Here is a 15,189-nt window from a genome sequence, read left to right as displayed (position 1 = left end):
TTCTCGTCTTCAGCTCCGCTATCGCTACGCTCTCTCCACTACTGGCTATTCTCGTCTCCAGCTCCGCTATCGCTACGCTCTCTTTACTGCTAGCTGCTCTCTTCTTCAGCTTCGCTCCACACTCTGTTTCCAAACTCCGTCTCCAACTCTGTCTCCACACTCTGTTTCCAATTCTGTCTCCAAACTGTTTCAAATTCTGTCTCCAAACTCTCCTCCAAACTCCACGTCTTGCCTCGTCCAGCTCCCAACTCCAACTCCCGCTCCAATTGCCGACCCCCCCAATTTATCCCCGCTCTCATTACACCCCCAATTAATTAACGCGCGTCCCAACGGCGCTCCGCGTGACCGTCGCACCAACCAATCACAGCCGTCCACGGCTACCCCCGCTTAATTGCCCCAACATAACCTGCACTGTATTTGCCTTCACTACAGACTGACCCAAGATAACCCGTACCGTCTGTGTGATCATGTAATCACGCTGTCTGTGCTACGCACCTTCCTACTCCACTACACATGTACCACTGATAGATTGTGTTTTGTCTGATGCTGTTTTGGCATTGGTGCACAACCACAAATAATGTATAAAAAAAACTCTAAATATTTAGTTATGAATAACACTTCTCGAAAAGACAAAAAGCAATTCTTGGAAATGGCCCTTCTTCATAGCATATCTTCCCTCAGCTTTGAATAGAGCCCTCTGCTATAAGGAATGGCCATTACCCAAAACGTCATATTTTTCCTTTAAAGGTAGTGTTATTGATTATCTCTTACTGGTAAAGATGATGTAGTGCAATTCTTATTGCGGTATTTGAATGACAATACTGACACTTGATTGCAGTATATTCTCTCAGTGTTTTTCTCCGTGTATGATTGGCTCGTTTTCTCTATATATCACCATCTTTGAGATGTGGCGCAGGAGATTGCACACTGCGCGGTGAATCCACCGACCTGAGTTCAATTCCTCACCATGGCTAACATCAGTGTCAAGTGATATCTGAACCAGACTTGTTCCCATCATTCACCAACTTGCACTATTCAGTGTGGTGAAGAAGTATAGTCAAACAGCCTCCCACGACCAGCGGTGAATTTACGCAGTGCTGTAAATTTGTTTTAATTACCGTATTGTATATCATAAGTAAAAAAAAACAACAACCCGGCTTTGATGAGTGATTGATGTACAAAACAACGTCATTTAACATGCACTTCATGAACGTAACAATGTGCTTCCTTGTCTTTTTCATCCTTTCCAGATACTGCAAAAAAAAAACGTCAGTTAGGTGTGACATTTCATTGATTGATATTCTGCTCACACTGCTTAGCTCGCTACTCCCTCGCCCGTTGTTTCGGTATCTCCGTCGATTTGACCGAAGCGGCCGATGGTGTTTTACCCTAATAACCGCACAGCGTAACAACACCACCTACACAATCTAAAAGCTCGTTCCGCGCGGATGACTCAGACGGGCCTCGAGTTTACATCGTCACACTCCACGACGGAGCAGATTTATTCCTCATTCTCATTCTTACCACGCACAGCTCCATCCAGTTCGCCTTCACGTGTCTATCCAGCTTGAGATATCCACCCTGAACTCAAGAAGCTTGTTAACCCCCCTAACACAACGAAACCTTCATTCGTCGCCGGGTTAAAGTTTGCGTAGTTACTCCCACCTCTTTCCAAGTCGTCTGTCTTGCCAGCGTGGAATAAGAGGCGCAAATACTCCCCTTTAACTCGCGGAAGCCCTTCTTCCACAAGCAGTGGTGTGAACAAACAAAATCGCACGGCTGCACCGTGAAGTTTAATTCGTGGTCACAGTGACGGCACACACACTATACCGATACAAAACCCGTGCAAGTAAGCACAGCCGTGTATAGCCATGGGTCTCGGCTTGGGGAAGGCGATAAAGTCCGTGCTGGGCAAGGACTTTGACCTGGAAATCTTCCGCCTGGAGCCACCGGGGGAGCGGACGATGCCCCCTCAGCTGGCCTTCCTGCTGTCCCAACCTGCCGCGCCGCGTGGACTGCAGGTCCAGCACGGCTTCAGCAGCACGGACCTCTCCCCGTCCATGTCCCTCAAGGAGGGCGACGCGCTCACCGTGCACCGCAGGCCGATGCGCGACACGACCGACGCGGCGCGCGGACGGACCGCCTACCGTCGCGGCGTGCACACTTGGGAGATCACCTGGCCGACCGAGCAGAGGGGCACTCACGCCGCGGTCGGCGTTGCCACGTCGGACGCTCCCCTCGAGGCCACGGGCTACGTGGCCCTGGTCGGCCGGGGACGCGAGTCCTGGGGTTGGGACCTGGGGCGCTGCAAGGCGTACCACGGAGCCGTCGACTCTCCGGGCCGGCCCTACCCGGCTCACCTGCTGCCCTGCGAGAGCTTCCACGTGCCCGAGCGTCTGGTGATGGCGTTGGACATGGAGGAGGGCACGCTGAGCTTCGTGGTGGACGGGGAGTACCTGGGAGTGGCGTTTTCCGGGCTACGCGGCAAGACGCTCTATCCGGCGGTGAGCGCCGTGTGGGGCAACTGCGAGATCAAGATGCGCTACATCAATGGGATTGAGCGTAAGTCCAAATGCATTTGTGTTAATAAAAAAAAACTGTTAAAACTGTGAACCAATTTTTTTAAATGTATTTTACCACGTAAAGACCACTGAGCTGTATGTTTTTTTTTAAGAAGCGACCTGGCCACAAATGACGGCCCAATGAATTGGCTAATCACGTGGTAATGTATAGCGGCCAAATCCTCTAAACGCGTGATTTCTAAATGTGGAGGGAAAAAAAACCGGAGGAACAGGAGAAAAATCCACGCGACCACACGGGGAGAACTTGCAAACTCCAAACACACAGGCGTCAGGGTCGGGGTCGAACCCATGAACTCCTGCATACGAGGCGAGGTGGTTAACATCTAGCCACCGTGGCACCGCTCCGCGTGAACTCTGTGTGTCTGCCCGTTTATCCGTAAGAGGGGGAAGGGCACGATAATTCCCGTGAAGTTTCGTATAAAGTTGTGTTGCTATTGAGGAATTATCCTGTTGAGAACCAGTTAAATTGGTCGAAGGCTTGCTCCAAACTTGGAGACGCAAACCAGAGAAAAATAGAACAATATTTTCCAATATGCAAACGCGTTTTGCTGGAAAGTATTAAAACTATGAATGTCCCTCATATTTCGTATTTTTTTAATTAAGTCTGGTAATTTGTAATAATGCACAGTATATGCAGTAACAGTGCATACTGTACACGAGTATGTAAAATGCATATTGACATTTTGGGCTGCATATAGCCATGCGGCAAATGTATTGTTGTGCTGTTCTATGGTCTCACATTCACCAACCCGAACTGACCAGTGCAGTGAAGTACTGTTACATGAATTGTTACTGATATTAGCCATGAGCAGAAATCGAATTCGAGATGCTTGTTTCATAGCGTCGTAAACAAGCCACTTCACCGTTTCCCATACACCACCATACAAACAATAACAACAACCACCATTCACCACTAAGTAGCAGTGATATCACCATCGCAATGTTGGCAGGATATGTGCAGTTCGATCTGCACAGATGGGTTCACAAACCCGCTTCCTGTACTGTCGTGTGGCGTGTTTAGTTTGTTGTCCTTCCCCAGCACAGTTGGCTACGTACGGTGCGAAATAAGTGAAACATATCCACACGGCGGTTTTTATTTGTTTGTTTTAAATATCGGTGCGACACGCAAAACCTTTGCCTTCCGAAAGCGTTAGTGTGCAATGCGGTTGCACAGCACAATACAATTCGTGGACAGCATCTAACACGACGCGTACAGCAGAGTCTACGCTAACTCATTCGGCTTCTGCCTTACGTTGTTGTTTTTTTCTGCAGCTGGGCCCTTACCACTGGATGAGCTGTGCCGACGCTCGATAAGAAATTGTCTTGGAAATGACCGTCTGGAAGAGATCAATGCTCTTCCCCTACCGACTCTCATCAAGAGATACCTGCACTACAATTGAGTCACCTTGACTCGTACCTTGCCGTGCTCCTCTGCATATTTTGAGCAGAAAGTCCCAAGTTTAGGGGATCATCGCATTTCATGAAAGCTGCGGCATCGTACCAGACCGTACCTTCGTAGCATTACGTTTGTGCAGAAGTGCACATCCATAAAGATCAGACTTTGGACAGAAACCTTGGACAGCTCCATAATATTATTGGTTCTTTCGGTAAAGGCACGTAGAAGGGAAACAATAAAATAATAAAAATATAAAACAATAAAATTCTCACGACGCTTCGACTGCAACACAAGCAATCATCATTGGGTGTGAAAACCACAGTAATGTTCGACAAAGTTAACCATTATGCATTATCTTTACGCATGAACTTTCCACGATATTGTCAGTGTTTTGGTGAAACAAGGCTAAGAAAAGTACCACATTGTGAAGTGAAATGCTGTAAATGTTATCTTGAAAAATTAGTTATTGTGCTGGCCACAAAACTCGACTTGCATAGAGTGCTTGTATTTAGTATATAGTGTATTTTATATTTATACCTGAAGCAGAAAGTTATTTGTATTAGATTGGCGCCTTGGACACAGACGTTAAATGTACTTAACGTGTAGTGGTCGCACAACGCTTTTTTGCTAAAACGTGGTTTTACCCATTCGGGAGCACTTTTCACACGATGTGGAACGCACACCGTTAGAACGTGGAACGTGCACCGACATAACGTAGAACACACCCGTTATTACGCAGAACGCATCACGTTATAATGCGGAACACACCCGTTAAGACACGGAACGCTCGCCTTAACGCCGAACACGCCACATCGTGATGCGGTTTAAAACTATTTTCTCGAGCTGCATTGGTGATCGGTACGAGAGAGTACGCGGAGTGATAGGGTAAAGCGGTGGCGAACTCTCACTTCTTTGTTCCACCATCTCACTGTGTGTGTGTACATCGTATCTCACCAAACGTTATCGTTACATTATTTGTGAGAAAAATAATTCGCTTAACGTGGCACTTGTAAGGAATGCATCTACCGCATTAAACGAGGGCTTACTCTAAGCCTTCACACTGGTCAAATCCTTTCATACAATGTCTCAAAATTGGCTTCATCTCTCCGATGCTCACATCTGGTGACCCCAATTAAACCTGACATCTATTGGCCAATTTCTCTTCTTCCAGTGGCGAGTAAAATACTGAAGAAGATTGCAGAGAAGGGATATTTTGACTCCTCTGATCTCCAGCAAGTATCTGACAACCAGTTCGAGTTTCATAAGTTTCACTTTACACATTTCTGCAGGGAGTCAATCAGTGCGGGTCAGGTAGCAGGTGCTGTCACTGTGGACCTCATTCTATTCTGCGAGGCACACTTCAAAAGTTTGTTTCAATTCAGCTTTCAGTCGGTACATTTGATACATTAGCACTTGTTTTGAAAAAAAATCCGTGTGGTCACGTCTGACCAATTTCTTCCTGGGTATGGCTCAGTGATTGGTTCTCTGGCAATTATTGCTGTATTGCACAGCTGTTCGGGCACAATGTGTGGTGAAGACATCACCATCTATGCGAGTATATCCATCAAGGCCGTAGCCATGGAGTCAACATTGGGGGGGGGGCAAATGTTCCAGGGGGTCTGGGGGTCCCAACCCAGAAAAGATATAAATTTAAAAACTCATTTCCTGCCATTTCCTGCCTAAAATATAAAAAAAAATCAAATCACTAGTGCATGGAATGGACTTTTTATTTATTTTTTACAATAATGTCTAATAGTGTATTGTATTACATTGCTCTGTTTTTACTTTTTTTTACCATTTCTTGTTTCATTGTATGTAATGGCAGAGATTTGGGATGAATAAAGTACAACCATAACCACAATCATATAAACATAAATCTGTGCGTTGATTTATATGAAGACAAGTCCAGATATTGTCGGCAAGGTTTTGCAAATTGTTGTTTTTATTTGCATAGTGACATCGCGGACGTCACTGTGTGGTGCCGGCCCTAGAGACACGGCGTGCGATGTACTCACATCACGGACATCACGTGTGTAGTGACATCGTGGATGTCACTGGGTAATGCCGGCTCTCGCGAGAGACACGGCGTGCGATGTACTCACATCACGGACATCACGTGTGTAGTGACATCGTGGATGTCACTGGGTAATGCCGGCTCTCGCGAGAGACACGGCGTGCGATGTACTCACATCACGGACATCACGTGTGTGGCGACATCGTGGATGTCACTGGGTAATGCCGGCTCTCTCGAGAGACACGGCGTGCGATGTACTCACATCACGGACATCACGTGTGTAGTGACATCGTGGATGTTACTGGGTAATGCCGGCTCTCGCGAGAGACACGGCGTGCGATGTACTCACATCACGGACATCACGTGTGTGGCGACATCGTGGATGTCACTGGGTAATGCCGGCTCTCGCGAGAGACACGGCGTGCGATGTACTCACATCACGGACATCACGTATATGTGGGTGTAGTACCAGCCCTAGAGGGGCTCGGTGAGCGCTGATGGAGAGCGCCGAGTGGCACCACGCTCGCCGTGCAGTGCTAACCCCTATAGGAGGGTGGTGTGAGAGTGCCGGCCATGAATGGGGTTAATGAAGGCCATGGCACTCTGGTTGACCCTGGAAGGCACGTGACGGGCAAGATCTACACAGATGCCCCAAGTGGGGGGGGGGTAGGGGTGGTCACGTGTCGGGCCAGATCCTGTTAGAGGATTCGAGAAGGTGGTCGTGGCCAAGGGCGGAGCCAGCCACGGCAAGTGAGGATATAAACCGGGTTCCCAGAGGGACCAGGGTTCAGCGCTCTGTGTTATCCTGAAGATCTACGTTCTACGTTCGACATCCGAGAAGAGTCACCAACACGTGGACCTGGACCCAAGCCGGGGTCCTGTCCGTTGTAGCTACTCCCAGTGTAATTAGTGTAGTGTAGCCTGGTGGTCCACCACCATAGGTTGTTATCTGGTAAAGGGGCAGTTACCTCTTTGTGTTGATATCAATAAATGTGTCGCCTCCAAGGAGTAGGTCTGCAACTCAGTTGAACTCACTGCGTAATTATAACTTGTTATCTTGAGGTATGACCGACTATATTACCTGGAATCCACCCAATACCATCAGATCTCAGAAGCTAAGCAGGTTTTGAGTCTGAAGATTGCTTGGATGGGTGGCCACCATGTCTTAAAGATGGTGTTATAGGCTGCGTGGCTACATTGTGGGCAGTCTATTTGTTTAGTGTATGATGCATAAAACTTATCATTATTGCTGTACTTTATTTTAGTTCGATACTTTAGCTTATTCGTTTTGCTTGTCATTTTGGCGACCCAGGTAACTCTTGCGAATTAGATTTTCGTAGTCTACTGACTTCTCACCTAAACGAACAAGATAAACTTCAAACTTTTATTAAGCATAAAAAATCCACACCGCACTGAGATGAAACGGCTACTTTTTACATCAAAATCCAAAGGTTTATACAGTACATTACATCTTGTAAACATGTTACATCCAGTATGTTAAATACACACGCACAGCACGTGTACAGTATACAATTGCCACATATAGCTTATAAACATTGTACTATTATCAATGCAATACAAAATTGTGTTGATAGTGGTGCACAAGGACATATAACAACAGGAAGGGGCCACAGCCTGAGATTACCTCTCTGCTTTGAACAATAACAGAAAACTCAACATGTTCGTAAATGACACGGCCGTTAAGAAAAAAACGCGTGTAGGCAACGTATTTGGACGAAGGCATTCCTTCAACAACAGCACATAGATATAGATGTAGTAGAGAGGTATAGACTGCACACCACTGCCAATGCAGTATCACCAAATAATCTCTGCTATGATGAAGGGACGTTGCCCAAAATGTGTTCTGATTATATATGTCGTTCGCCTCTTTAGGGCTGTGTTATTGGCAAATGTGTTTAGTTAGTGTGACTCTAAATATCAGTCTGGAGCGCCTGCTTCACTGATCGCTTGTGGTTTAGTGTCTCTGGCCTTATTTGTAACAGATAACGAACTTACTAATTTTCACATTCTATCTCAGGATACAGAGGAAATCATTTAAGCTCAGAGAACCAAATGAAGGCATCCGAATAATACAAGTTAATCAGGGCACGCAGCAGCTGTAAAGGCAATTACATTTCCTTGTAAGGTCGACATTCACAGATTTTTTTTTAAAGAGCGCTGTTGTGAGAAAGAACAAGACACACTAACAAACCGTGCATTCCAGGCTTAAGCACGTCCATACACAAAACATATGGTCAGTCTACATAGCTGGGTAACCGGCTAGAGAAAACGTCAACTCCACTTTGTGTTACAATGTCGTCGCTAATTTGGCGTAAAAAATGTCAAATTTCTCACGCAGCACAACTAGGAGCTGTTTATACATACATAGTACATTTTAACACGTAGGCTTTCGCTACCGATATTCATAATAAATGTTTTTTTTAGGCAGATCGCGCAAGTAGAAATGTGTCGTTAAACCCGCTGAAACATCGTACTCGAATTATAAATGTTGTAGGTTTACTCTCCAGCACACCGGGAGGCTGAAGTAGTAACTGATTGGCACGTTTCGTTCACCTGACAAACCTTACTAATTGGTGTGTCGGGGAAAAGTGCTTAATATGCAGGTAAACCAAAAGTCTAGAGTCGTTGTTTTTCTTCATTGTAGAAGTCAGAGTTTAGCAGGACACCTTACAGAGGCTTCGTTTTCGCAGATGCCACAGCTGGCTGACATCTGATTTTGTTGAAGCTCTCCTACGTATCACAGCAGCTGAGATGACTGCCAATAAGTAAGATGCACCGGAGACAGTGCCCAGACGATTAGCATGTTATAGGAGACAAATGGAATACACAGATTTATTTAGTAATGGGTTAACACGTAGGTTTTTGCAACCAATTTCATCCATCATACAGTTTTTTTGTGTTAGATCGGTGTGTTGTACTCGTAACGAATTGGCACGTTGTGTTTACATGACAAAGCTTACTAATTTCCTGTGTCGGGTGGTGGCGGGTTTAATGACACATTTATATATAAGAAAAATCTGTATTACGAATGGTGGAATGGTCAGCAATAGTGATGGAGTGGTAGCCAGGAGGTTTCATCAACCGGGGAGATGGATCGTTGAAATCAGCTCGCGTGCATGTGCTAGGTCAGAGTTCTTCACTCATTTTCAGAGGGACGGGGGGTGGCACTTTCGCCGATAAGACATCATCAGTGTTGAGGGCCGCCACATGTGAAACCATTGGGATTTGTGCCAGCAGCACGATGATGGGGGGGGGTGTCACGTGTTGTGTTTTGTCTGGGGACCGCACGTCAGGGGCCGCATTAGAGGCCACCAGTGGCCTGAGGGCCACCAGTGGCCTGAGGGCCTTGCAACGAAGAACCCCGCTCTCGTGACATAATATGACAATGCATACATTATCGTGACATTGTATGACAATGCATACATTATCGTGAGATTGTATGACAATGCATACATTATCGTGAGATTGTATGACAAAGCATACATTATCGTGACATTGTATGACAATGCATATATTATCGTGACATTGTATGACAATGCATATATTATCGTGAGATTGTATGACAAAGCATACATTATCGTGACATTGTATGACAATGCATACATTATCGTGAGATTGTATGACAATGCATATATATTATCGTGAGATTGTATGACAATGCATATATTATCGTGAGATTGTATGACAATGCATATATTATCGTGAGATTGTATGACAAAGCATATATTATCAGAGTATGTTTTTGTTTGCATTCTGACCACAAGTATTGTGGTTAATGCAGACATGATTCCTTGTAAAAGGTTTCAGTTTGGTGTTTTCACATCTTAACACAACCTGTTTTATTGCCTCATGGAGATCCCATGAGGCAAACTCTAGGATGAGGTTTTTTGTTGTTAATATGCGTAAATATAGATGTGTCGTGAAACCTGCCACCACCCGACAAAGCCAATTGGTAAAGTTTGTCACGTAAACAAAACATTCCAATTCAGGACAGCGCACCGGTGTGTTGGAGAGTCAACTCACAACATTTACAATTCGATTACAAAGTTTCGCCAGTAATTACAACAAGCATCATCAGGTGATAGCCCGATTTGTGGAGAAATCCTCCACGCAAGAAAAACGTCAGGATGTACCAGCGCAATATTATTATTAATATCATGCATACACATTATGCACGCGTGCATAATATATGTTGATTACACCATGAATAACCCAATCGGTAATGCATTCCCATTATAATTGATATGCACTCATTAACACCCCCACCCCACCCCCCACCTCTGACTTTCGCACCTGATTGGCTCACAGGTGATGACATCACACCTGATGATGCCGGTTGCAATTGCTGGCGAAACGTCGTACTCGAATTGTGAATATTGTGGGTTTAATCTCCAACACACACCCAGGGTGTTGCTGTACTAGCAACGAATTGGCACGTTGTGTTTTACGTGACAAACCTTAACAATTGGCTGTGTCGGGTGGTGGCGGGTTTAACGACACATTTAGATTTACGCGATCTAACCCCCCCCCCAAAAAAAAAAGACCTGTTATGGATAGCATTGGTTTGCGAAAGCCATCTACGTGTTAAACCCCTAAAGGTGAAACGACACAAAACTTGCTACAACAACAAAACATTCCCTCTGATCTGGCACGACCAACGAGCCAGGGGCGGGACTTGACGGCAACAAAGGGCGTGTCCTAAACGCATTGACCGCGCCCACTTTTTTTACCGCGTCCACCAATCGGAGTGCGCGCCTGCCGGCCACGTGGTACCTCTGGGCGGAAGGGGGCCCCTCGTGTCGGGAGCGAGAAGGGTGGCCTCGTCGCCAAGCTGACGATTTGTAGCGCGCGAGGTTATCGCGATTATCGCGGCATTCACCACGAACTTTGATTGCTATGCTTGTGTAAACTCACGTAATGGATCTCCAGCCCCTGCCGTCCATCGTTCACTAAGAGGTACGCTCGTAGCGGCGTCGAATGCGGCGTTTTTTTGAGGAGGAATTTGCCACTTTGCGTGGCCCGCGTCTTGGTTGAGAGGCCCTCTGCTTTCGGGGGTCTCCGTTGTGAACGGGAGTACCATTTTAATGTGGTGGTCGTGGTGACGGTGGTGATGTTCGTCTTGAACCACGTAAAACACACGGCAATCACTGTGGCACAATGACACCGCGTGTTTCTGTTTGTGTGAGGTCGACTAAGCCTCCAATGAGTACCTGGTGCGGTGTGTAGTAAACATCGCCACCGGGGAGACAAAGGCGGCCGGGCGTGGTGCTGGCCACTCACCCACCTCGTGTGCCGTGCCGGCCTTCATAGGTGCTACTCGCTAACAGCACTTGCCCCGACATTCTTTGTGGGGGAGCGGTGGTGGAGCGGTTGTCGCGCTGCGCTCCGAACCCGGCGACCCGGATTCGATTCTCGCTCACGTCCAACACCGGTGACGATTATCTGAACCGTTCCTGGGCCTCCCCTAGGTCGACTCGGCCTCAAATTACTACTTGGTGCGGTGTGTAAACATCGTCACTGGGGAGACAAAGGCGGCCGGGCGTGGTGTTGGCCACTCACCCCCTTCGTGTGCCGTGCCGGCCTTCATAGGTGTTCACTCATAGCACTTGACCCTACTGTCTGGTAAAGACTAAATGAGGGATGTGGTATTTTATGTGTTGGTGTGTGTGTGTTGGTGTGTGTATGTGTGTTGGTGTGTGTTGGTGTATGTGTGTGTTTATGTACCTGGGTCTGCCCCGTGACCTCCTGCCAGCGGGCGTTCGACACTTCACGTGGCCTCAAGGTGCACATAGCCTGGCACAAGCGTCGTGGTGACGTCACCGCCACTTAGTGGCGAATGGCGGTTGTTGTTATGTGCCGAGTGCCTCTGCGTGGCCGTCTTTTCGTGTGTTTGTTCTCGGTGTGGGTAGTACGTACAGTACGTGTATGTCAATGTGTCTGTATAGGGAGCGGTGGATGAGTGGTTAGCGCACCAATGAACAATTATATGAAGCAGCCTAGGGCCTCCCCTCGGTCGACTCATCCTCCAAATGAGTACCTGGTGCGGACTTCATAGATGCTCTGTAACAGCACTTGCCCCAGCATTTGTTTTGAATGTGTGGCCGGATGTGGAACTTGAGCCATGAATTCTTACATGCGATTTCCAGAATGAGATCCACCCCCCCCCCCTCCATGCTGCACATAGCACAGCTGTTAATTGTCAAACATTGGTCATATTTTGTACAGTCCTGCGATATCATTGTTACCGTGTCTCCCTCGTAAATACATTTTGTCCCAATTGACTTTCACCTGCTTGTAAATTTAAGTTTGTATTGTTTTGAATGTGGTTCGACCAGCATATAAGGATTTGGGCCGCTCGGCTCTGGTAAAAACAGTTCTATAATATGCACTGGTTTACCATGGACCATATATACACATTGGCGTCTACTTCCTGAATATACTGCCATACGCCAGAGTTGAACGGCGATATGCTGTCAGTCAATACAAAACACTTGCAATGTGAGATGTTGCGTCTCGAGGCAGCGAATGAAGGATTGGTAGGGCAGTGTGAGACATGAAAGGCTTACATTAAAAACATGCGTGTAATATCAAGAATCAGAATCTTTATTTTCACTGGAGGAATCCGATGAGCTATGAAGCTCTTTTTCACAGATGTCCAGGATGGGCGGGTCAGCAAGTTTAAATCACAAACAATAACAACTATAGGAGTGAAAAATTGCGAAAAAGCTAAGCGAGTAACTAACAAAAGCTTTGGCAAGGCCGCAGAAGCAACTAGAAAGCAGTCCCAGACCACACCAGGATAACACAGTCCCTCAATACAATATACGGTATAGGATTGGGGCAGTCAATAAAAAATTTAGAGGAGGAAGGGGTGCAGAATGAGAGATGTGAACAAGGGAAGGGAGTTCCAGTCGACACGGGGATAGCAGAGAAGAAAAGAGTAAGCACCCATTGAGCAGGGATCATTATTATCCCTTTCCCCCCACCTCTACCTATAACTTGCTCTGTTGAACTAAATTTTGGCCACTCTTTTGCATAAGTTCAAATTGCAGTTTTTTTTATCGACAGAAGACCTTGGTTATTGTCATTTGAAACCAGGGCCACGGGGAAGGAGAGTAGAGAAATTAGATGGGAGTAGGTAGGCAGTCACAAAGCCATGATGGCCTTTAAATACTTTACTGTATAAATATTATGTTGTAAATACCAGCACTGGCCCTGGAAACCATTTTTAAGTCTTAAAATGCAATGGAGGCACTGAAGCAATTCACTGAGCATGAACCATTGCCTGGCAAACTAATCTGGATATAGGTGCTGTTCAGCCAGCAATATGTTAGAACAAGACTTGTTATCACCATTCCTCTAGGAGAGATAACATTATCAGCACTTTATGATGCTGCGGTTATTAGGTATAACTTGAGAGCTCATTGAAACTATAAGAATATTTTGAGAGGGACGCTTTGTCAGAAGGTCAGTCTCACCATTATGTTACGGAAGGACAAGTCCCGTTGTAGAAATGTGAAATTCCCACCAGTGGCTCGTAGCCTCGGATAGCAGACGGCTCTCACCACTGCTAATAGTATTTGTCATTGTATAGCCCTTTTGTCAATTCACGACTGGATGAGAGCCCATGCCTGGTGGGTCGTTGGGGCTTCTGTGATCACACTTCACCAGGCAGGTCAGTGTGAGTTGTTGAAGGTAAGGAGCAGAGATTTTGGGGCTTTAGAAGTACAGTACAACAATTATTTTTTCTACATTGCTCTCTGCTGCCCACAAAATATCCCAGAAGCATTACAAGACATGTGCTATGCATGGTGGTTACCCATACAGACACTATCCAAGCTCAGCTCTGATTAGCTTTTGAGATATAATGAGATTGGCTGCATTCTGGGCGATTTTGGAATAGACACAGATAAGTACACCGATGGGAACGGCTTTATTGGAACGTAGCAAAAAACAGTACGCCACTCTCTCATTGTAACCCGTTTCTTCTCTCCGTTAATATTTTCTTCCAATGTTTTCCCCCCCCCCCCCCCCCTTTCTCAGTTTAACCGACCGCAAGACCCTTCGACTATGTTCACACCGTCTGGCAAGCCAGCGCGGGGCCCCACTCTGATCCCGCGGATGAAGAGCAAGCACAGGATGTACTACGTCGCCCTCTTCTCGCTGCTGCTGCTCGGGCTCCTCTCCACGGGCATCCTGCAGTTCTGGCCGCGGCGCGGCGGGGAGGCCGAGGGCCGCACCGCGGCCGAGCAGCGCGACATCAACGAGGTTCCCGTCATTGGCCTCGGTGACTACAGCCCCATCCCGGAGCGCGGAGACCTCAGCTGCCGCATGCACACGTGCTTCGACGTCTACCGGTGAGCGTCCTGGGCCGTGGCGGTCACATTGATGTTATTGCAAAAAAAAAGGAATCTTATTTTTGTTGTATGAACATCTTATCACCTGTTTTATTGCCAGAGAGGGTAAAACAAAAAAAAACTGTAATTTTTTTCATCATTTTGATACAGAAACAAACAAGGTCCCATAGATGTTATTGTTATTTGTCACCATCCCGTCATCGTCGGGGGGATGGTGCCGTGTCGTAACGCACTCTCAGCATCCTGCGGATCACTTCTACTTTATCGCACGTGGATGTCGTCATATGGATGACTCGCATATGCATTGAGCAATGCGGAGCTTGTTTACCTGCTCCACTTCCAGTGTCAGCCAGGGAGAAACACACATAATCCTTTGCCCCCCTTGCATAAGCATGCCATCTGCTTTTTGATGCTGCCATGGTGTAATAGTTAACAGTCAGCTTGTTGTCCAGTGATGCATCGGTTAGATTTGATCTCCCCACGGCATTTTAAACCGTGGGCATGTTTCTTCAATCCCTCCGCCTCCCTCCATCCAGCAGTATAAATGGGTACACCATGGTTGATGACTAGGTGGTGTGTGGTGGGGTGAAGTGTAGGTACACGCCACTGCTGTCACGCCAGCAGTGGTGCGAGTAGGTCTTCACCTTTATTTCATAACCATAAACAGTATTGCTACCACTGCTGTTTTCATCGTCATCAACATTATTATGGCACTGTTTAACATCTGCATTGCATGTGAATTTGACACTTGGCTTCTGACCTGATGGTGATGTGGTTTAATCGCTTGGCGCAGTTGGAAGGTTCATGCGACAGGCGCGT

The 15,189-nt window shown here is 46.7% G+C and overlaps 2 protein-coding genes across 4 annotated transcripts in view; both read left to right on the top strand.

Annotated features, from left to right (window-relative positions):
• The window catches only part of LOC116945550 (SPRY domain-containing SOCS box protein 4-like), a 34,835-nt gene extending 28,996 nt beyond the window's left edge, over positions 1-5,839 (top strand). For 2 of the 3 annotated variants that reach the window (XM_032959953.2, XM_032959952.2), the window contains 2 exons: positions 1,251-2,562; positions 3,855-5,839. In XM_032959953.2, the coding sequence (XP_032815844.1) occupies positions 1,872-2,562; positions 3,855-3,982 (819 nt within the window). In that variant the 5' untranslated portion in view covers positions 1,251-1,871 and the 3' untranslated portion in view covers positions 3,983-5,839. Of the gene's footprint in view, positions 1-123; positions 2,563-3,854 lie in introns of those variants that run through there. The other variant, XM_076069419.1, reaches the window with a different exon arrangement.
• A 4,929-nt stretch (positions 5,840-10,768) lies between these two features.
• The window catches only part of EXT2 (exostosin glycosyltransferase 2), a 75,859-nt gene continuing 71,438 nt past the window's right edge, over positions 10,769-15,189 (top strand). Inside the window, exons 1-2 of the mRNA XM_076069413.1 lie at positions 10,769-10,969; positions 14,057-14,370. Of these exons, the coding sequence (XP_075925528.1) occupies positions 14,084-14,370 (287 nt within the window). The 5' untranslated portion in view covers positions 10,769-10,969; positions 14,057-14,083. The remainder of the gene's footprint in view (positions 10,970-14,056; positions 14,371-15,189) is intronic.

This window comes from Petromyzon marinus, chromosome 24, assembly GCF_048934315.1.
Source record: "Petromyzon marinus isolate PM22_M1 ecotype Great Lakes invasive population chromosome 24, UKy_Petmar_22M1.pri1.0, whole genome shotgun sequence".
In the NCBI taxonomy this organism is placed as follows: domain Eukaryota; kingdom Metazoa; phylum Chordata; class Hyperoartia; order Petromyzontiformes; family Petromyzontidae; genus Petromyzon; species Petromyzon marinus.
The sequence above is the reverse complement of the archived record's forward strand: the minus strand, read 5'-3'. Positions and strand labels throughout refer to the sequence as shown.